This window comes from Nelumbo lutea, chromosome 2, assembly GCF_056320005.1.
Source record: "Nelumbo lutea isolate HS-2025 chromosome 2, American lotus-T2T, whole genome shotgun sequence".
NCBI classification, from domain to species: domain Eukaryota; kingdom Viridiplantae; phylum Streptophyta; class Magnoliopsida; order Proteales; family Nelumbonaceae; genus Nelumbo; species Nelumbo lutea.
This window is the reverse complement of record NC_142685.1, coordinates 72,934,601-72,958,784: the sequence shown is the minus strand read 5'-3', so window position 1 is coordinate 72,958,784 and position 24,184 is coordinate 72,934,601. Positions and strand designations below refer to the sequence as shown.

Genomic DNA, 24,184 nt, shown 5'->3' with positions numbered 1-24,184 from the left:
TTTTAATTACTAAAATGATTATTCCATTATTAATATTTTATTTTTATGAAAATTCGAAGTTAAAAATTATTTTTTATATAAAATGTAGATTAATGGAGATAGATTCAATTTATATTATATTTTCAAATACTTTGTAAACAATACTTTTATTTTTGTAAATAATAAATACATTGTTATTATATGTAAATTAAAATAGTAATTAATAATTTATAAAAATTTAAGATATATACCAAATACAAATTTATAAAATTTAAGTATTAAAATAATTATTCTATTATGAATATTTTATTTGTATAAATTTTTAAATTCAAATTCATTTTTGACATATATATGTGTATTTTACAAAATATTTATTTCATTTATTTATAAAATACTAATTTTGAATATTGTTCTCTCTAATTTAGAGTTGAAGTTTTTGAAAATAAATGTATGTTGTTTTTTGTTTGCATGTAAACATTAAGTTTAATAAAAGTTATTTTATTACACTTATTAACACAAAATAACAAATGGTTGTGGTTAATGCATGCCTGGGCATTGGGCGTGCATTGACCAACGTGGGTTCGAGTCACCCTACTCTAGTGTTTTTTATTGTGAGATGTTGCGTCATTGACTAACCATGGTCGATATGCTTCTGTATCGGTGTGTATCGGTTGATACTATGCAATAAACGCTGATACGGATACGGTAGTGCATCGGACCGATACACACGACTGGCAGGATACACCTACAATTGTAGCGTATCCCGTATCGGTGTAGCACGATACCAATACGATACACCCAATACGGGGCGTATCGTATCGATATTTTAGTCCTTGAATGAAGGGTGGCTCATTGGGTTAAAACTTCAGGCATTTTCTCATCCTATTCAATTGATAACATACTCAAGAATAGGAAGGAGGTAATAGATGCATTAGTTTTGAAACCCCTACAAGTTATAGAATGGGTACCACCACAAGAAGGTTTCTTAAAGTTAAACTTTGATGGAAACAGTAGGGGTAACAGAAGTGATGGCTGTGACAGAAGGGATTAGAAGAGCAAGAGAATTAAATATACAAAAATTAATTATAGAAGGATATTCAAAGGTGGTAATAGGATAGGCTGTTAAATCATGAAGAGGTTCCATGGAATATAACAAACGAAGTTTGGAGGATCAGATGGATGACAAGGAATTGTGCATATTGATATATGGTACTGTGGGGACCATATCATGTATTTTTCATGATCTTCATGGGTTTATCATATGAAATCTAGGGATGAGGATCCGACCTTAGTGAGAAGCTTTTCCCAATTGATACTTAGCTTAATACTAGAATCAAAATATTTCATTCTGACAATGCCAAGTATTGTAATGTGTAGCAGCCTATGGCCTAGTAGGGGCATTTCTGCCCATTCCTCATTGTATTTGTTATGAGTCGTCACCCTAAGTATAAATACTAACTTAGGCACTGCCAGCATGAGACTTTGAATAAGATTTTTCTCTCTTCCCTCTTCTCTCTTCTCTCTTCTCTTATCTCTCTTCTCTGTTCTCTGTTCCTGTTCTATCAAACTACATGGTATCGGAGCTCTAATCTGGGCGCAAACTTCTCAGGTCGTGGTTTCCTTCCTTTTCTGGAAATCTTTTTTTTATTGAAGACTCCATCGAGATCTTCTTCTGGGCACAACCTTCAGCCTCTGATTTTTTCTTTCTTCTCTCTTGGTCGCTGTACCAAGAAGAAGGGTGTGGTGGCAGCCAAATGCAATAAAAGATCTCTCCAGATCTGTGGTGGCAACCAAATGCAGTAAGAGATCTCTCTATATCTGTGGTGGCAACCGAATGCAGTAAGATGTTTTTCTGGATTTGTGGTGGCAGCCGAATGCATTAAAACTTGTTTTTCCGAGGGTTTTCAATGTACTGTGAGTCGTGGAAGCTAGGTATGTACTGTTACATTCATACGTAAACATTTGACCACTGTGAATGTCACAGTTTTGAGTTTATAGGGACTGGTTGTCTCCACCTCTTGCAAACCGAGGTGTTTCAGCTAAGAGTTATCAACCTACAGTACTGTTAAACCTTTTTTTTGGAGCCTCCTCGTTTTTTCCAGAAGAAAACCCTCTATATCAGATTCGGTTTTTTGAAAAAACAACAGTAGCTTTTCTGTAGAAATGGCTACTGAGGATTCAGCAACCTCTGGTATTACTTCCCAGCAAGGAAACCTAAATGGGGGAATGGACGGCATGAATTTCTCTATCTCTATTACCCCCTTTGATGACTTTAACTATCTAGAATGGTCCAAAGGCATCAAACTTTATATCACAGCTAAGGGGAAGGCCGGTTATATAAGTGGAAAAATAAAAGAACCAAAGTCTGGTACTGCTGAACATGATCAATGGGATCAAGAAAACACCATGGTTATGTCATGACTGCTAGGCTCCATGTTGCCTCATGTAAAGAAAATTTTCATAAGGGCTGACACAGCTTGTGAAATTTGGGAACTAACCAAGGCAACCTATTCTGAACAGAGGCACTTTGCCAAGATTTATCAGCTTCAAGCAGAATCGTCTACTTGTAAGGAAGGGAACCGTAGTCTATCTACATACTATTCAGCCCTTACATCTGTCTGGAAGGAACTAGACTATTAGCAGACCATTGACTGGAAACTTGTCTACAAAAAACTTGTCTCCCAACAGCGGGTTCTTGCTTTCTTGCATGGGCTGAATCCAACTTATGAGCCTCTCCGGGTGCAGATTTTGGGAAGTAGGGAACTTCCTTCAATTCAGGAAGTATATGCTCTAGTCCAATCTAAAGAGAGCAGAAAAAATCTCATTAATGTTTCTGAGGGGGAGCAACTTGTTGTCCTAGTTGCAAGAGGGTGTAATACAGGAATGAAAAAGGGAGAACCAAGGAAGGGCAAAGATAAGGACAAACTGTGGTGTACTCACTGCCAGAAGCCTAGACACACTCGAGAAACCTGTTGGGAGTTAGTGGGGAAGCCTAAGTGGGCAACTAAAAATCGAGACACTTCAAAGAAGCCTCCTAAGAAGAAATTTACTTCTGCAAATCTGGCCACACAAGACTATCAGCAAAATAATCAGACTACTATTTTTCCCCAAGAGCATCCTAGTGGTTCTGATCCCAAGGAAGACATCATCAACTCCCTCAGAGATCATTTGGAATTGTATGGTAGGACACTCGGACAAATGGATAGGTCGGTTCCTACCCCTTCTACCTCATTCGCTTCTACATCAAATAAAGGTGCTTCTGCATTTCATGTGTCTACCTCTACTCTCTAGTCACCTTGGGTCATTGACTTAGGGGCATCAAACCATATGACTGGTAAGTCAAATCTCTTTTAGACCTACCCTCTTCTCTCTAGAAGGGATAAAGTGAGACTTGTTGATGGCCTTGTCTTATCCCATACCCTTCATGTTCCTAAACTTCCTATTAATTTGTTATCTGTAAGCAGTGTTACTCAGTCCTTAAATTGTTGTATAACTTTTTTCCCCATTCTTGTGTTTTCTAGGATTTAACCTCAGGGAGGACGATTGGTAAAGGAAATATGGTTGATGGCCTGTACATCTTGGATAATAAAGTTGGTCATGCAGCATCAACCTCTGTGAGTCTTATGAGTCAGTCTACAAACAGTCAATTGTGGTATGGCATAATCGCCTTGGTTATGTTTCCTAAATTGTTCAAGTCAGTGTCTATTACTAGTTTACATTGTCAAACGTGTCAGCTGAGTAAGCATTATAGAACACCTTTTTCATCAAATAATAAAAGATCTACTTTGCCTTTCCATGTTGCCTTCTCTGATGTTTGGGGTAAGCATTATAGAACACTTTTTTCATCAAATAATAAAAGATCTACTTTGCCTTTCCATGTTGCCTTCTCTGATGTTTGGGGCCCTGTAGACATACCTATTAAGGGTGGGTACAAGTACTTTATCAGCTTTATTGATGACTATTCGAGATACACATGGCTACATCCTATGCATTCGAGAGAAGAGGTACCCAAGATTGTGCAAGATTTACATCGCATTGTTTTCACTCAACTTCATGTTGAAGTCCAAATTTTAAAATCGGATAATGCAAAGGAGTATTTCCATCATGACTTAGACGAGTTTTTCTCCTCTCATGGATCTCTTCATAGAAGCTCATGTACCAGAACACCACAACAGAATGACATTGCTGAAAGGAAGAACCACCATCTCCTCGAAGTTGCCTGTAGTATGATGCTTCACATGCATGTTCCAAAACAATTTTGGGTTGATGTTGTAATGGTTAAAGCTTATGTTAATAATTGTATGCCATCGGCCTCCTACAATACATGGCCCCACATCAACTCCTTTTCCCTCAATCCCCTTTATTCCCCATTCCCCTATGTGTGTTTGGGTGCAAGTGTTATGTTCATGATCTTTCTCCTAACCGGGGTAAATTGGATCCCAAGTCTGTTCCATGTGTTTTCTTGGGTTATCCCTCTTCCCAGAAGGGTTACAAATGCTTCGATCCGATCACACATAAGTACTTTGTGTCGATGGATGTGTCCTTTTTTGAATCTGAACTCTTCTTCCAAGCCCTCTCCTCAGGGGAGAATAGTGTGAAGGAGGAGAGGCAAGCTCCAGCTCCTCAAATTCATCTTCCCTTTATTCCTAACTCCTCTCCATTTCGTGTCTTCTTGAGGGGCGTCATAAGGGACTGCTGAATTCAAAGGTTGTGGAGCAACTTGAGACTACACATCCAACACCATCTGACTCCTTGAAGGAAAATTCAGGTACCCTTGTTCCCTTTGATATTACTAAACCTATTGCTATTGATGATTCTGCTAATGATCTTGATGTCCCAATTGCTCATAAAAAAGGGGTTCGATCATGTACTACTAAGCATCCTATTGCTCAATTCTTGTCCTATGAAAACATTGCTCCCTCATTTTGTGCCTTTTTGACTGCCATTGATTGTGTCTCCATTCCCATAAGTGTTGCAGAAGCCTTAGTGCTCTTCACAAAAACAACACCTGGGAATTGGTGAATCTTCCTGAAGGCAAGGAGCCAGTGGGATGCAAATGGGTATTCACAGTAAAGCATAGAGCACATGGATCAGTTGAGAGGTATAAAGCCAAGTTAGTTGCAAAAGGGTATACTCAGGTGTATGGGGTTGATTATGCTGAGACTTTTGCCCCGATTGCTAAAATGAACACTATTTGGATTATACAATCCTTGGCAGTTAACTTTGATTGGGAGCTCCTCCAATTGGACATCAAAAATGCATTCTTAAATGAAGGTCCGAAAGAAGTGTACATGATTCAGCCTCCTAGATTTATAGCACAAGGGTGTGAAGGGAAAGTTTGGAAACTAAAAAAATCTTTATATGGTTTGAAACAATCCCCAAGGGCCTGATTTAGTAGATTTCACTTGGCTCTTCAACAAATTGGGTTCAAGCAGTGGCAATCTAACCATACTCTATGTCAAGAGAAACCAGAAGAATGTTGTGGTATTAATTGTCTATGTTGATGACATTGTGATTACGGGGAATTGGGACTCTGAGATTAAAAAGGTCAAAGAATCCCCTGCTATGCAATTTGAGGTGAAAGATCTGGGATAGCTACATTCTTTCCAAGTATTGAGGTTGCCCGCTCAAAAAAAGGGCATCTTCATTTCCCAAAGGAAGTATGTCCTAGATCTTTTGCAGGACACAGGAAAGATAGGAGCAAAGCCTATAGATTCTCCTATTGAAGAAAACCATCGGCTTGGTGATTGTATTGGAGAACCAGTAACAGATGTCAAGAAATTTCAAAGGTTGGTAGGAAGACTTCTCTACCTATCAATGACTCGGCCAGATATAGCTTATGATGTTGGTGTCCTTAGTTTATGCATGCACCAACCTCTTCCCATTTAGAGGCAGCTGAGAGGGTACTCAGGTATCTGAATAAGTATCCAGGAACTAGGTTACTTTTCAAGAAACATGATCATATGAAAGTTGAAGTCTACACAGATGTAGATTGGGTTGGAGCAATTGATGATAGCAAATCAACTAGTGGATATTGTACCTTTGTTGGTGGAAACTTGGTCACTTGGAGAGCAAAAAACAAAGTGTATGGCCAGATCTAGTGCTAAGGCCGAGTATAGGGCCATGGCACATGGAATTGTTAAAGTACTATGGGTAAAGAATTTGATTAGAGAGTTTGGATCTCTGTTGATGGCCCAATGTCTCTCTACTGTGACAACAAGGCAGCCATTATTATTGCTTCCAATCCAGTTCTTCATGATAGGACCAAGCATATTGAAGTTAACAAGCACTTCATAATGGAGAAAATTGAAAAGGGGGAAGTTTGTACTCCTTACAAGGGACAACTAGCTGATGTTCTTACAAAGGGTCTTCACTATTTACGGCATAATGAACTATGTGACAAGTTGGGCACGATTGACATACATGCTCCAACTTGAGGGGGAGTGTTGTAATGTGTAGCGACCTTTGGCCTAGTAGGGGCATTTCTGCCCTTTCCTCATTGTATTTGTTATGAGCTGTCACCCTAAATATTAACTTAGGCACTGCCTGCGTGAGACTTTGAATAAGATTTTTCTCTCTTCCCTCTTCTCTCTTCTCTTATCTCTCTTCTTTGTTCTATGTTCCTGTTCTATCAAACCACACCAAGTAATTATTTGAGAAGAACCTCACATTTTATTTATAGGAGAGGGTGAGCATTGGTGCAACGGTTGGGTTGCTCCATTTTGACCTGGTTGATGAGGGTTCAAATCTAGGAAACAGCCTCTCTGTATTTGCAGGGGTAAGGCTGCATACATCTGCCCCTCCCCAGACCCCACATTGGCGGGAACCTCATTGCACTGCCCTTACATCTTACTTTCAGGAGTATGGGATCATTCACTAGAGTTCTTGTGGTTACACCCTTAACAAAATAGTGTGGCCGAGAGAAAGAGTAGGCACATTCTTAAGGTAGCTAGAACCATGATTTTCAGTAGCCATATTCCGATACAATTCTGGTGAGATGCTATTCATACTGTTGTCTTTCTCATAAAAAAAAATACCTTCACGGATTCTAGGTTTTAAGACTCCATTTAGATCTTGGTGATTTGTTTCCTATACCTCCCCGTGTTTTTCAGCACACCTGTTTTGTTCATATTCTTGGTCTCCTCAGGACAAATTTGATCCCAAGGCTGCAGTAAAGTGTTATCTTCTTGAGATACGCACAAGATTAGAAGAGATATTGTGGCTATGACCCTATTGCTAGGAGCCTAGGACAAGGAATTTTCAATGGATGTTACCTTTTTTGCTCAAGGGCATATGAGGAGTGTTGTTGAGGAAATTCTTACCTTTTCTTCTTCATATTCCCCGGATGTAAGAAGCAAACGGTTGTTGCAAGATTGAATGTAGAGGTCAAGTGTAGAGCTATGGCTCACGGAGTATCTAAAGCTATTTGGATGCATTCTCTCCTCAAGGAACTACAAATACCTAAACAGAAGCCTTTGATTCTATATTGTGACAACCAACATGCAATTAACATTTATCACAACCCGGTGTAGAATGAAAGGATGAAGCATATAGAGATAGATTGACATTTCATAAAAGAGAAGGTTCTTGTTAGTGATGTAGTTCTTAAATTTATTAAGATAAATCAACAATCGGAAGACATCTATTCCTAAGTTTAATACAAAAGGGCATTAGGCAAAATGAGCATGATTGATATCTATGAGTGTGTGTTGAAATATGGGCCTACAACTTTATTTATTTTTATTTTTATTTAGTTATGGGTTGATTATTTAATGGGCCTGCTCGGCAACAATCTTATTCACGTTTTATCTTTTCTTATTGCTACTTCTAGTTAAGGAGCAGAGAAGTTATTTTACTCATTGTAAATTATAAAGAATAATAAAAGTGACTAGGGTGAAAGTAAGAATCCCTACAATTGCTTTCTCCCAACCTGTTTCTTTTTCTCCCTCTTTTCTTTTCCTCTGATTTCAGAACAGTTTTATTCTTCTTTATTTTTTTTCTACTGCAAATATACATGATTTGTTGCTGTTCTGAGTTTATAACTCAGTACAAAACTTTAGGAAAAGGTCATTGAGCAATAATTATGATATGAAACAAACATATCAAAAACCAATTTGGATCAATATCAAGGAGATCAACTATGGAATATATCGTTTTAGAGATTGATGAAGAAGTTTAGGGAACAGAGAAGAGATCAACATTTGGTATTTAATGAATTAGAAAATAGGGGGACAAGAAAACTAACATTTCAATGAACTAACTATACATTTACCAGAGGTCTGATGGTATACATTGCTTGCTGATGATATAGTGCCGATTGATAAGACCAAAGATAGGTTGAATGCAAAGATAGAAAAATGGAAAGAAACTTTAGAATCAAAAGATTTCAAGAGAAGTCAGACTAGGACCGTATTCATGTATTGCAATTTTAGTAAAAATAGTAGTAACAGTGGTAGTTCAATTAAAATTGATAATCAGGAAACATCCCACACTAAAAACTTTCAATACCTTGGATCACTCACCTATAAGGAGAAAGTAAAAGATGTTGCCTAACATTGCTATATGGGACAAAATGTTTGGCAGTCAGAAAATATGTTAAAAGAACATGTGTAACTTGACAAGGATGTTAACATGGATGGTGGCAAGACTAGAAATGATATTGTCATGTGTATACGCAACCAACGACCACACAAGATGAGGAGTAGAATGAAAGAAAAGAACATGGCTCTATTGGTAAGTGGTTGTGGAGATTTCCGCAAGAAACTGAGAAATTGTGGCATAAGGTGGTGGTTAGCATGGGCTCTCTGGGAATGGTGGGATGCTGGAGTATCCAATAGGGTATCTAGTGCGTCCCCTTGGATAAGGGGGTTTTTTTATCAGTAAACATGAATTTTATTAAAATTCAGACTGTAAACAGTTTATACAACTTGGTGATCGGACTGTTTATCCCCTTTAATCACTCTATTCTATCCCCTCATTACAGTGCATCCCAAAACAATTGCCGTCTCAATGCCCCCTGTTTCGCTAAACCATCAGATAGCCCATTTGCACTTCTTCGGACCCATTTAAATTCAGCCTCAATCTCCTTTGCAATCTTCTCCACTTCCCTAATCACACGTTTAAACGTCCGTGGGGTATGGCTGCTGTTTGCTGCCCTTAAATTACTACTTTTGAGTCCCCTTTCACTTCCACATGTCTGGATCCTAGCTGTTTGGGTTCAGCCAAGGTATATGCATGCCAGACCATCAATTAGAAAAGGGGAGCAACTGGATGAGAAGGTTAAATAGAAATAGAAGAATAATAAAGTTATCCAACAACTCACTCCAGCTTATTTCTAGGAGACATTATTTTAGCCACATGAATGGATTAAACAATCCCGACCATCAATCAGAAAAGGGGAGCAATTGGATGATTGGATTGGCCTGTATGATAAGTTCAATTTCTCATATTAATGTGCCACCACCACTCCATTTTTATTCGTTTCCCCAATTTTAAGCAAAAGATCTCGTCTAACTTCCAACCTACTTACACCTTTTCATCATCAATTGCATCTTTCCAACTAATTTTCATTAAAATTGTTATTCCCAGTTGTTGCATTTCAACAGGTTATCAATATGAAAATAAAGAACTGTATAATGCATGTAAAAGAAATTCTATGTCAATATGTTGGAAGAATTGAACATGGTCAGATGGTCTACATAAAAATAAAAAAGGCATGGACCCATTTATTGGGTTATGATTTAATTTCTTCTTAAAAACAAGAGAAAAAGGCTAGACACACCACACTGCTGGAACAGAGTGAGTTCACTCAGAGGCTGAAGCGTAGCTGAAAATTGGTGCAAGCCAGGCCTAACCATCTAGCAAATCCAAATGATCAAGTTTGGGTTACATGGGTTAGCCTGTGGGCCAGCAGGCTTCATTTCAAATCCTATTAAATAAACAAGCCACAACTCCCATCTACAAGACTACAACCAAACAGTGGCATGGATTAAAAGTAACCGTCAGAGTACAAAGATGTTATAACCTATACCTGGAGATAACTTGAATACTCTGAAGCGCCATAAACTGTGCCTGACAAATGACAAGATGAAGGCAAAGTCAATTACAGGTTTAGAACTGAGATTTTCACGAGAACAGAATTGATGCAACATGTCAGTATACCTGATGTATGACCAATGTTTGATTGCTGATAATAGGGCAAGGATGTCCCCCCACCCTGGGAGAGTGCACCATAACTAAACAGCAAGAACAGAATTTCTTTAGTATTTAAAAATCAACAATACACACTGAAACAAACAATCAACTTGGTGAGGACAAATCAGAAATCAAATGTTAAACTAGATTATCCATTTATCCTTTTCCAAGCATATTAAAAAACAGAAGGTATTATCATATGCCTAGTGCAAGAACAAACTAAACAAGAAAAACCTTGTTCCCGGGAAGTAACTATCCAAATGAACACAAGGATACACTCTCCGATCTAGATATTGCATATCATCATCCTGCAACACCAAGTTAACTTAGCGATCATCCCAAGTGTTCTATAACTACATCAGTACATTAATTTATTAAAACTGGGAGTTACCAATGCAGAAAATGGACGCTTCACTCCAGACATGGGGTATGCATAATCTTGATTGACAAAGCCTGGAAAGACAATCAGGTATCCGCATATCAAAATCCTCACAAGTTATTCCTTGTATTAATTTCAATCATTTTAACCAGAAGACAACAATAGGAAGAAAAAGGGAGCATAATTCCAATATAAATGCTGGCAGTTTCATTCTATGCTTATGGAATATGAAAACACTGTGCACCCAAGCATATATATGGACATTGACACTGAAATAGCATTTGAGGGATTTTTCTCTTAAAAAGAGATTAAAAAAAAATCTTATTTTCCTCAAATCCATAATAGGTGACTAAAAAACCTCAAACTCATAAATGAAAAACTGAACATGAATACTGAATTATTGATTTTGCATAGCTGAGTTTTTTTGTTACAATAACAACAATTTCATTAATTAGACTGCCAATATAGTACAAGCAGGGAGGTAAAAATTCTTAAGTCCCCCTAGTGAGAACAAAACCCCAAACAAAGTCTAAAATTACAAACCCAAAGTAAAGCTTCCCTAACCACCCCAATCTTTGCTAACTCATCAGCAAATGGGTTAGCAGATCTCTTCACCCAACTGAACTTCACTTCCATGTCCTTGACCAGCCACTTAAACTTTTTCTTTTTATTTCTATACCCCCATAGACCAGCCTTATGTTCTTTCATCCACCCTACTACCACCTCTGAATTCTCTTCAATTATAAGTTTTCTGATATTCATCATTTCATCTCTTTCGCTTTTTGGGCACTTCCACAGCTACGCAGATCTCAGCTCTGATAGATTCCCCCATCCCTATTGGGCCTGAGAACAGAGCTAAGACTGACCCATTCTCATCCCTAAACACACCCCCAATACCTGAAGGTCCCAGATTCCCTCTGCTACTCCCATCAAAGTTCAGTTTTATGAAGCTGGATGGTGGGGGACTCCATGAAATTCTCAGGTCTGTTTTGATCTGGTTACACTTGGCAATCTCACCCCACTTTCTAAGCAAGTCATCGACAGTGAAATATCTAAACAACCGAGGATTTCAACCACTGTACTACCCTGAAATGTATCAGGTCTATCAATTCTTCAGCACTCCTCTCTTTTCCAGAAAAAAACTCCTTGAATTCCTTTCCTCCCACAAAGACTAGCAAACTGCAGCCCTTAGGCATCTCCACATAATCCTGCCTTTTTTTCCACTGCCACCTGAAGAAAGAAGAAGAAAATAACAACTGCAAGCTCCTAGGAGGGAGCCAACTGCACCCAAAAAGGGAAAGTGCCCATTCCCAAATCATTCTTGCATACTGGCAAGAGACCAACATATGGAAACCAGTTTCCCCATCGGCTCTACAGAGAACACACCAGTGTGGGGATAAGCATGTCTTGGGTCTCTTTTTTTGAATCAGATCACTAGTGTTGACTCTTTCCAGAAACGCTTCCCAACAAAAACTCCCAACCCTAGGAGGAATTGGCTTACCCCAGATCTTTTAACAAGGAAAGGGGGTCCAACAAACTGATCGGCTCAGTTAACGTTTTGAAGAAAGAAGCAGAAGAGAACAGGCCTGAGGGATTAGGTGTCCAAATTCTGGTGCCTCCTTTGTGGGATCCAAGAAAATACATTTGAGAAGACCAATGAGAGACGAAATGCTGTTCAGGTCAGTATCTCTAACAGCCTTTCTTAACCCCAGATTCCAACCAAACCCAAAGTTGGAAGAAAAAGGGACAAGGAAAGAAGAGTTAGGCTCATTTTTCAGATCAGATAGGGCATATAAAGATGGAAATTGGTCCTTTAAAGGGGCATTCCCTAACCAAATTTGTTCCCAAAACTTTATGGAATTAATGCAATGAAGGTAGAGTTCAAGCCAGGATTAATTACACCCCTTCTGTAGAACTCATCAAAGATTAGCATTATGTCCCTTTCCAAAGTATCCCAACAGTCTTGATAAAACGCCATTGTGAAACCATCTGGGCCTAGAGCTTTTGTTTTGTCCATAGAAAATACTGCCTCCCTGATTTCCTTCACTTCAAATCTTCTTTCCAATCATTGCCTGTTTTCTGCCCCTACATCTGGCCAATCCATCCCTTCTACCCACGCCCTCCCATTTAGAGGCCTTCTGAAGATGGACTTAAAATGTTCTATAAGTGCCCCTGCTATCTCATCCTGGGTAGTCAAGACTGACCCATCAACTTCCAATCTAGAGATGGAATTTTTCCTCCTCCTGCCATTTGCCACTGAATGAAAACATCTTGTGTTTCTGTCACCCTCCTTTAGCCACTTGCATCAGGATTTTTGCCTCCAGCTTATTTCCTCCTTAAACAACAACTCTTCCAACTGCCTCCTCAAGCTCTCTCTCTATTCTTTTTCTCCCTCTTTAGAAAATCCCCTTTTCTTCTTTTAGGTCCAACACCTCAAGTTGGTCCATCAGCGACCTTTTCGCTTCCTCTACCCTTCCATACTCCAATTGGATCCACTCCCTAATCTTAACTTTCAGGTATTGAAGTTTCTTATGAAATCGCATACCTTCCCAATCCACTAAAGGGTGGCACCAATCCCACCAGTCTTTGACTCTGTGTAAATCTTGGGTGAAGTAACCACATATTTTCAAACCTAAAGGGGGTAGGTCCACCACTCCTTTCCTCCTTGCAAATCACAATGGGCCAAAGATCTTATGTCAATCTCGGGAGAGCTCTAGACATTAGGTTTCCCCAATGTTCTTCCCAATCTGTTGAGAATAGAAACCAATCCAGTTTTGAGAAAATCGGGTTCGATTGGAGATTGGACCAGGTGAAGGTCTTTTGGGCTAATGGGATATCCTTAAGCTCAAAAGTATCCACAAAAAGATTAAACTTCCTCATGCTTGTTGTTACTCGCCAATTAGGGTTGTAGGTTTCCTCTGTAAACCTAACCACATTGAAATCCCCACCCACACCCCAAGGCCTCGTACATCACCCAACTCCTTCCACAATTGCCTTCTCTCCCTATAATTGTTTGGTCCATAAACATTTGTTAACACCCACTCAAAACCATCCCCAGGTTGCTTAAACTTCATTGATATTGAATATTTTCCAATAAACTCCTCCACTCCTTCGAACACTTCCCCTTTCCACAATGTTACAATCCCTCCTGAACCCCCCATGATGGGACAGTTGCCCAATCAATCCCGCTGGCTCTCCATACACTCTTTGCCCATCTAGCATCAAAATCCATTCTTTTGGATTCCTGAATTAGTACCATATCCGGATCACACCTCTTGATCACATCTTTAATCATTGCTCTTTTCCTTGCACTCCCCAAGCCGCTCAGAATCCAACTTAATATCTTCATTTACACCTTTATTCTTCCACCCTCCTACATTAAGCCTCTACTTCCCTCCCTCCCATCTCCTCTTACCCCAAACTGTTTGTCTCCCTCCACATCTCTTCTTAACCTCTCCACTTCGCTTAGTTTTCTGTTCTTCAATTTTCTCTCCTCCTTTTTCTTTTGTAACCCAGATTTTAGTTCATTCAAGTTCTTCACCTTGCATCCTAGTTTTCCAACGAATTCTGCTATAGAATCCTCTCTACTAGGTGTTTCTTCCACTACCCCCCTAACACTTCCCACTCAACAAGATCATTCCTTGGTGCTTTGATTTTGTCCTCTCTCTGAAAAACAAATTGCTCAACCTCAGTGAAAATTTTTTCAATTATTCCCCACACCTTCCTATTCTTGATCCTTCCCCTCCATGCCCCTAGAATGGCATTCGTCTGGACTAACTGCTTTTCCTCGTACTGTCGGACTTTGCATGGGAATGGAATCCGGAACACAAGACAAAGAGCATTCAACAGTAGAAAAAACCAAATCCACAAGATTACTTGGGTTTGTTCAAGAGGTGGGATGTGGGGCTGGTTATTGTTTCCTCCCCAACCTTGTGTCGGGATCCAATTTCTGTCTGTCTCCTTCGGTTGGTGGGAGTACGAATCTGTCTCACGATCAACATAGTGATCCTCTTTGTCACCCTATAGCTTTCCTTTTTCCAATATATTTCCGCTCGGCCTTAGGTTTCCTTGGTTTGATTCCTTATTGGCATCTTGCACAGCCCGAGCCTCTAGAGGGTATTCAAATCTCGAAGAACCTTCAATCCCTACTTCCTTACAATTTCCCTATTTAATTTCCCCACTTATAGCCTATGTGACCTACCATCTCCACATTGCAACTTATTTCGTCATTCACACTTCCTATGCTGGTATTTTCATCGGAATTGTCACTACTTTCTTCGTCCTCCTCAGAACACTCCACCCAGCCTTCATCTTCTCCCTCACTTTCTTCTAGTCTCTCCCTTGCATACCTGGGGTTCGGGTACTCAACGGAGTAATGGGCTTCATTAGGAGTAATGTAGTTTGGACAGGAAGACCACTGTAGGGCATTCTCCCGATCTGGTTTCACACCTGCATCACCTTTCCACCGAACCAACTTGAGCTAGACGATGATAAACGAACTTCCCTATCTATAGTCCCCTTCCCCACCGCTAGCTTTGCCCGCCCCACGTGACCGCTTAAGTAGTCACGTGGGCTCTTATAACACTTACCCATTTAGACCACCCACTGGCCCAGCTGGTTCAGACCTCGTTAGACGGTTTGTGTAACCACAACCTTTGGGCTTTTTAACCATGTCAGCATAGGATAACCCACCCACCCTGTTTTTGTCTAATTCAAAAAATTTTGAATTAATTACTTTAAATGGCTGACTTGTCGGTTAGTCTACCCGATTTAACTGGATCTTTTCCATTTTAACCTTTCTAGTCATTTCCTTTTCCTCCCCCATTCCCCTCTGCCCACATGTCCCCCAGCTTGCCAGCTTGGCATCGTCTTCAACTTTTGGAGTCCCTCCCCACCATGATACCTCAATCTCTGATGCCACCCACACGCGATACCAGGCTCCCCCAGAGTAAACTTTGAATGATTGGGCCATGTCTTCTTACTTGATTCTTACCACTCAAACCTCGATTGTGCCCAGATCCCTTTGGTTTATTTCCAGTAAGACTCCCCCCAAATTGCGTCCAATTTGTTCAAGTATTGGCTCATACCACAAGGGAAGCCCAAGCAACTTCAACCGATAGCTTCCTTCTTTGAGTTCTACCTCATTACAGATTGGTGTCCAATTTTGGATCTAAATCAGACCCCGTCTATTGATTTCGTGTTGAAGCTTAACTCCAGCTCGCTGACGTCAAGAATAGCTTTCCGGTCTGTAAACGAAAGCAACATCACCTCCATGGCAGGTTCTACTCTCGATGCGACTGCATCCAAAATTTTTGTCCAGTCCTTCACTCCCTCTTTCACCATTAATACCATTCTTTTCTTCTATATAGCATTCCCAACTTCAACTAACACTCTGTGGCTGCCAGTTAAAGATACCACCGCAATACCAGGGTTCGGAGCATTCTGTTCCTCATTGGATTTATACACCTCAATTTCATTCCCCTCCCCTATATTCTCTTGATCTTTCTCTTTGTTGCCTCTACCAAGTTGCTCCCCTTCCTCTATTTCCTCCTGTTTTACAACTAAGAGAAATGACCTCAATTTCTCTGCAAAAGTTACCCAACCCAACTAATGTTTCCCTTACACATCAGTTGTTTTCTTTTTAGTTCTACTTCAACTAAGAGAAATGACTGTAACAAACCACCCCTCCATGTTCCTTCTTATTTCTACTTCAAGTTTCTTCCCTGGCACTGCCATGGAGTTATTCCAACCCACTACCTTAATGGAATTGAGCGCTCCGTCTAGAAAACCCTTCGCCCACAGAATAGCATCATTGGGTAAAAATATGGTCGCCTTGTTTCCTTCTCGCATCTTCAATACGTAACCATTTGATCTTGCCTATTCAAACCTAAACCTCTTTGTCTCAATCCCCAGCTCCGCTCGCCACTTTCCTGCTACTTTGAACTCCCTGTCGCCCCTCATCTCGTCGGTTCGAATCTCCCTTTGTTCCTTCTTGGTGCCTTCTCATTATCTCATATGTGTTGAGGCCTTTTAGGATTTCATCTTTAATTATACTAGCTGAGTAATAAAACCATGGTAAACAGTTTAAATGTTTAACATTGCTTGCATTGGTTTCTTTGCCAAGAATTATTTCATGGATAGGAAAACAAACTTGACAAAACTCAATCCTAGAACACAAAGAGCAGCCATGGTTATCCATCTAAAGGACCAATGAAATGGTCTATGTTTCACATATCTGAAGATAGAAGTGATGATTAAGTACTATTGCATTATTATTATTTCCCGTTGATGGTAAATAAAGAGTTGTGAATCTCAACTTGCAAACATCATAATTTTTTTGGTAATAGATAGAAAAGAAAACTCGTATTAAAATGGAGAGAGAGATAAACAAACAGGTGACAAGATATCACCCCCAAAATAACACCCAAGACCCACCAAAACACAACCCTTCAATCCTATTTTTTAATTACAGAAGAAATGAAGACAACAAAAAACCAAAAGGATAAAAGAAATCTCTGAACCCAATCAAGACCCAACAACCCTTTTAGCAGGCCCCACCCCAATAAGGTCCTTGCAAATAACATACCCCTCAGAAATCCTTTTCAGACCTTTCCTCAATCATCGAATATCTATCCTCCAGGTCCTTAAACAGCTTCCTTATCATTTCTTCCCCTCCAAACACCCAAAGTCCTAAAGCCTTGTTTGTTTGGACTTCAGTTTCCACTACCTTGCCACATCTACTTTCTTTTCTACCTTTCTAACTCTGTACAACAACTCTCCCTCCTCTTCTTGCTCCTCATCAGAATTATCTTCCTCTTGAGATCTCTTTTCCCTCTACTTTTTTCTCTTCACCTTGTTGTCTTCCCTAAACCAGCTTCCTGTCCCTTCCCTCCACTTCCTTTTGCAAGGATCTTTCTAATTAACCTGGATGAAGAAATCCCACAACCATTTTTTCAACATCAAACTTCAAATTTTCATGAATTACTTGCAGCAGAGTTCTTTTCTTTACTTTTGGCATCTGAAACCCTTCTCTTATATGTCCTCTTGAATTTGCAGCAAGAACCATTCCCAAAAAATGCCTTCCTTCAATTGATGAAAAACTTGTGAAACATGAATTAATTGTCCATTGTTTGGAGTTTTGGCCTTTCTCAACTCAGCCTCAATCCTCAAAGGTTTAGCATTCCCTTCTAACATTTTTTTCTTTTTTCCTTCCTAAATCCACCCCTAAATTTCCAAAAAAAAGAAGTTGTCACAGTGGGATGGTTTGGTGAGACCCCTTGCCTTAGTGGAAATTCATTGTCAATGGAGCAAACTTTTTCTTCATTTTGCTTATTCAAGTCACTGACATCAAAGATCAAAACTGAGCCTTTAATGGTCAAAGCCAAAGTCATTCTTAGCTCAATAAGTAAAATTTTGGTATTCTGGTTTTCCTCCCTAACCCTGCCTGCATCTTCAGACATAATTGCTCCTCTGGCCCTGTCCTATTATTCCATACTTACCTCTGCACCTCCCTTAAAGTATTTCCCGAAGACGCACAACAGCAAACCTCAAACAAAAAGACAGGACATGGATTGTTGTTCAAGGGCTCCAAGGATTCTAACCCAAGGCACTCCTTAGCCTGCTCCTAGTTCTCCTTCAAGAGAGACTTATTCGTGACAACACCCAAAAAGCTCAAAGCTTCAGCTCTAGAACAAAGATTCCTTCTTTTCCTTCGACACAAGATCCTGTTCAAAAATTTCCTCCACTGCAAACACGCTCATGTAACCCTCCCCCTCACAGGCTCACTAAAAATGTCATGTGACCTTGTAACAACTTCAGAAGTTCAGATTTATCAGGCCCAATAACAGGAGGCCAAAAACAGTTGCAACTGGCCCAACCTTGCTACCCAGAACAAGAACTCTGGTATCAAAGCTACAGGGTCAGTACCAGCTGGCCTAGTGGCTCTCGTTCAAATTGAATCTTCCCTTATCTGTTCAACAGACCCTGGCACAAAAATGTTAGACAGGCTTGGTTCCATTTCCAACCTAGAATTTAAAAACTTCTCCCCATCAGCCCTTTGATCCTTTGAGCTAGACTTTTAACCTTCTTTGTAGCTGACACTCTGCAAAAGACAACTACTACAAGCTACCTTGTAATTATTTTCATCTCTTTTTCAGCTGTCTCATTTTACTGTGCATTGTATAAAAAGGATGGCATTTTAAGGTAGGAAAAAAACAGCTCAACAAGGAATTTTAAGAGTATGCGTTAGATAATGTTATAATGTTAAAGGTAAAGAGTAAAAAAGAAATAATCCTCCAGGATGAATGAAAGGAAGAAAGGATGAGGGAGGGAAAAAGGAGAGATGTGGGGTTAAGAAATGTTTTAAAAACCAACCCAGAACCAGAACCGCTTTGGCCACCAGTTTCTGGGTCAGCAGTTCAACCATCCAGTCCGAATGGATGGCCTATTGCAATTTAAAAAATAAAAAAATCAAAACAAAAAAAATGGTCAAAAACTGTTGTACGGGTCAAATGGGTTGATGGTTCAACCACTCAGGTCACGAGTCACTGACAAAATCAATGGTTTATGGGTAAAAGACCGGGTCAGGGGTGAAATGGAACCGGTTGCCTGGGAGGCTTCAGGGCCAAATGGTCCAACCGTCCAGGTCAACGACGGTTTGAAAACCATGTGTTGAGGGTGGGGAAGTGGAGGAAAGGATGAGGGTGTTGAATGCCAGTCTGGTAGGAAGTTTTGTTGGACTGGATCTGGATGTAAACAAGGTGGAAGCCTGGGCGAGTTTTAAATGGGGACATAACAAGGTTGTGGGGGTTAGGAAGTTGAATGCAGGACTATAACTCTTTATGTTCCACTGTATAGATTGGGCCGAGAAGGTGCTTGAAGCATAACCAAGAGTGGAGAGGGACCTTGACCTCAGACTGCAGTGGTGGTTTCCTGTAGAAGGTTCCTTGAACAAAGAAGGAAAGAGGAAGAGAAGGGCAATTGGGATCACTGTGGTTGGAATACCATTACATGCATGAAGTATCATTCTGTTTAAGGAGATAGGAAGTTCAATGGGAGGTTTTTGAAATCTGACGATAAGAATAGGAGCTGGTATAGATTAGATATGGCCAGACTACTGGTAGAAGTAGGGAATATCGTTGACATCCAAATAGAATGAAGTTGTTATTCACAAGGGAAGGCTATGAATTAAGGATAGTGGGAATCAAGAGGATAGTGGGAAAAGCAAGGTTTCAGGTGAAAGGGAGGAAGGTGTGATAGTAGGGACAGAGTTAACAGTGCAAACGGTGAAAAGGTGAAGGGTCATTCAGAGTTAGAAGGGGATGAGGCAAGGAGGAAGAAGGGCAATCGTGTATTTCAAATAAACCAAAGGAGGAGTTAATAAGGAAGGCCACATGGAAGGAGAGGAGGCAGAGAGTATAGAAAACAAAGGGAAATATGAGAGTTGGGAGCAGGGGGAGAAGAAACAGCACAGGAAGATGAGGAACCCATTGAGGTTTTAAGTTTGCATGGTGCCCACAGGCCAAGAAGAGGAGCTTTTAATAATTTCCAAGGGGGCCATGTCTAGAGTGGGCTGGGGATTAGGAGAGGTAAGGGTACAGTTGAAAGGAAATCTATCTTTCGAAAATTTGGAAGGCAGAGAAGATCCAAGAAAACAGGACGAAAACTGGATGTGGGCGATATACAGATTCGAAGGAGATGAGAAGAAGGTGGAGGTACAACAAGGAAGAGGTATTGTTTGAGCAGAAGGCAAGATAAAACACTAGAGAAAAAGTTCTACAAGGACAGAAAAATCTAAGGAAGGTTGTTGCTTCTCAAAAGGAGGATGCCGTAACCATTGATAGGTAAAGTACAGTGAGTCCTGCACCACCGTTGTCCAGTTCTCCTCCTCCAGCAAAGGGAGTGCCAACAATCTCAATAAAATGACAGTCAGTGGATGAAGGCATCGGTGAATGTTGATGATGATGATGATGATGATGATACAGCGAGCACGAAGAGCCAGAAAGGCCTGAGGATGAGCAGCTTGAGAAAGAGGTAGGTTCTCCTAATACTCGTATCCTCTTGGCTGAGGCGGTGGAGCACAAAAGAAACAAGTTTAGAGAAGAAGGGGCTGGCGATAGAAAGTGGAAGGCCGTGGAGGAAGTGGGGGTAATAGTGTTTAACAGGAAAAGAAAAGTTGGGGGTCTTGTTACGGAAACAGAAGGGGAGAAGGGAGGGAGGAGATTAGGAAAAGGTGTCCAGAGAAAGAGAGGGGGGAGAGAAGGAACAATGACAGGGACAAGGGGACTTAGAAGGGCTTCACAATGGTAGTTTAGAAGTTAACACAATGGTTGAAAAGGGGGTGAAAGTGGGCAAATCTCTGGGTTTGTTTTTCTGGGGAGGGGAAGACTTCGCAAGAAGGGCTTTCGAGAAGATTAAGAAGGCCAAGAGGGAAGAGAAGAATAAGAGAGCATAAATCCTAGCAAAGAACAGAGGCTGGAATGAAGAAGGGGGTGAGGAGGAGAAACTGGGAGAAGATCTGTAATGAGACGGAGCTCAAATTGCATCAGTGGCCACGTAAGGGTTGATGAGGGGTTTGAGTAGAAGTTTAGGGGCTTGAGGGAGAAAAATTAAGAACAGCGACCAGGTTCGGAATCAGGTCATAAAATCAAAAGGCAGCTCTGTTACGAGAAACAAATCTGGTTTCCCGCAATTCAAACCTGAAGGAGATTCGAGGAAGGAGCAGCAGGGAATGGGACCCTAGGGTGTGATCTTGTTATGGGACCATAGGGTGTACAGGAATAGGGGTGATCATCAAAAACCAAAAAAAAAAAAAACAGAACCAATCCGATGAAACCAAACCAAAAATTCTGGTTAACCAAACCGGTCAGCTCAGTTTCAAAACTAACCAGTATATAGATTATATATATTTATGCATATTATACGTATTTTTCATATATATTTTATATTATCTATATATCATAAATGAATATATATATTCATTAAATATAAAATATATAACAGATTATTTATTATTTATAATTTAATAATATTGCATTTATTTCTAGTCTTTTATTATATATTTATATATTTGTTTTTGATATATATATTATAAATACCAAAAACCAAAAAAGCGATGGACCAAACCAGTGGAAAACCAAACCGATCAATTGGTTAACCAATTGGATTTGGTTTGGTTTTGGTTCACAGTATTCAAAAAAACGGTACTACTGGTTTGATTTGAAAAATAGGCCCATGGTTTGCTTAACCAAACCGTGAGCACCCCTATACAAGATGATAGGTGAAGCATAGTTATCAAGGCAACAAGGCGCCCTTGGAGTCATCTTGTAATGCCCTTGAAATTCAGAATTTTATCAGCGATCAGATTGTACTTTTTGGTGAGGTGCCATCTTGTCACCTCTTAACCTTATCCTTTTTTCTTACTCTACAAAAAAAAAAAAAAAAACTGTTATCAACCTTTAAAGCATACCTCTAACCAAACCTATCTGTGGGGGCCTCCAATTGGCTTGCTCCCTCGGAACTTGTATAAGGTCATTGGTTGTGGAAGACTTTTTATCCCCTCTGCTATTCCCATAAACTCCTTTAGCATTGCCTTTGTCAGAGGAAATATTTAGATTTGTTTCCCCTGATAAAAAAGAGAGGTTAGATGAAAGAAAAAGCAAATATAAACAGGATAAAACTTTTAATATGTTTTTATTGGTCAGATTTTTAATACTCTTCAAACAACAATTTAAAGAGTGCCCCACACTCAGTTCACCCTCTTTTTGAGTGGAGAGGTGGTTGCACAGTCCCCCTAATCCCTATTTAAGCTCCTTGAAGGAAGGCTACCGCTTTATTACCAAGAGAATTCTTAAGCAACCCTAACACTGGAGGAGACACACACACACAGAGAATGTTTATGGAGAGGAAAAAAGAAAGGAGAAAGAAAAGGTAGAGGAAGAAAACACCCAGAATATCTATTTTGGGGGATTCTAAAATAAAAGAAGTGCAGAAAGACCACCATTCTACATACCTACAAGTAGACAACAAGAAGGTTTCTCTGCAAATATTCTCTTCAACCATGTCTCCTACTTCATATTACAATCTTCTTATTGTCTTCACTAATTTATTCAGTCACTAAACCTCATTGTGAAAGAAGAAATTTGGGCATAGAGGGTAAGAAGCCATCTACAATTGACTGCTTGTGAAGTTGTACCCGGTTGATTATAATTTCTCTACTAGAGTTGCTTCTAAAAAAGTATATAGGGATCAAGCCATCTAAGACCTTGTTCTATAGCGGCTGACTATTGCTCCCTACAAATGTAGACCTAAAGACTGAAGAAAGGAAGAACAAAAACCTTCTACAGTCTAATTGCTTGATCTGATTAATTATAGTTCCCTTCCAAGTGCAAGATCTTAAAAAATAATGGCATAGCTTTTTTTGGATAGGTAACTAAGTTATGTTTTTTTATCAATAATCAGGAATAAGATTTCATTAAATTGATTAAAGAAGCACAACAAATAGTTGTGAAGGTTACAAATAGGCACCTACTGTCCAAACCCCAAAATTACAATTGATCCCAAAACATAGTGTGCTATGTACCCCTTGTTTGGCTAAACTATCCGCACTGTTGGTCGATCTTCTAATCCGATTAATTTGAGACAACATATCCCTGGAGAGCCTTTTGAACAATTGAACCTCAGAAGATCATTCCTTAGGTGTTAATGAACCAGCTGGGCCCGAGAAGAAGGCACATATATTACCTTCCTCATCCCTGATCACTCCTCCATTCCAGTGGGGCCTGGATTACTGATAGAACCCAGCCTACTCCACCCGCTGGGTGTACTCCAAACCAGAACCCAAACAAACCTGGACACACCCCAGGGACCACTCGACCTCACCAACTAGACCCACCATCCAATATGTTTATCTGAGAAGGCCACGTCAGACCTGAGAATAACTAACTGCACATAGCTTCACATGCTAAGCCTACAAGTATCAGTTGAGAAAGGGAATGCATCATGAGAATTTTCCCCTGTTAATCCCTATCTTCTTCTTCTTCTTCTTCTATAAGGAGGTTAAGTCACCCTTGAAGCCGACTCCTGAAGTTGAGCAGTAACTCAACAATTGGTATCAAAGCATCAATCCATGCCCAACACCAGATCAGTCTCGATGGAAGACAGAGTAGACAAGATTGAGGTTAACTTACACAAGTTGGAAGGAGACCTGAGAGACATCAAGGAAGCTCTCTAGGTGATAATGGCTCAGCATGACAAAGCAGGCACTGATGAGGGAAAGGAACCAGAGAGCGAAGGGTCCAGTGGCGGAAGCAGTCACGGGAGTGGTGAGGCCATATCATGGTTCCATCGCATCCATCTACCTGGAAGGTGAGACCATATCATGGTTCCAGTGGTACAGGAACTCCCATCCCCACGTTACATGGTCTACCTTTACAGAGGAGTTGTGTGTGAGGTTTGGATCATCTGCCTATGTCCAAGGTGAAGCAAACCACCACTATTCAGGAATATTTGGTTGAGTTCGAGAAGCTGTTGGCCCACGTCACCGGTAGGACTAGGCCCTAATCAGAAGCTTTGTGGAAGGCCTTCAGGAAGACATTCGTTTGGAGGTCAAAGCTTGGCGAACCTCGACGTTGT

The 24,184-nt window shown here is 40.2% G+C and overlaps 1 protein-coding gene across 13 annotated transcripts in view; it reads right to left on the bottom strand.

The window, feature by feature from the left end:
- LOC148871499 (uncharacterized) overlaps positions 1-24,184 on the bottom strand; it is a 60,375-nt gene that overhangs the window by 14,427 nt on the left and 21,764 nt on the right. For 5 of the 13 annotated variants that reach the window (XM_088970950.1, XM_088970949.1, XM_088970944.1 and 2 more), the window contains 5 exons: positions 22,020-22,175; positions 10,565-10,626; positions 10,408-10,481; positions 10,141-10,214; positions 10,010-10,050 (listed from right to left, as the gene is read on the bottom strand). In XM_088970950.1, coding sequence (XP_088827076.1) covers positions 10,010-10,050; positions 10,141-10,214; positions 10,408-10,481; positions 10,565-10,626; positions 22,020-22,175 — 407 coding nt within the window. Of the gene's footprint in view, positions 1-9,760; positions 9,837-10,009; positions 10,051-10,140; positions 10,215-10,407; positions 10,482-10,564; positions 10,627-22,019; positions 22,176-24,184 lie in introns of all 13 variants that reach the window. The other 8 variants (XM_088970955.1, XM_088970954.1, XM_088970957.1 and 5 more) reach the window with 3 other exon arrangements.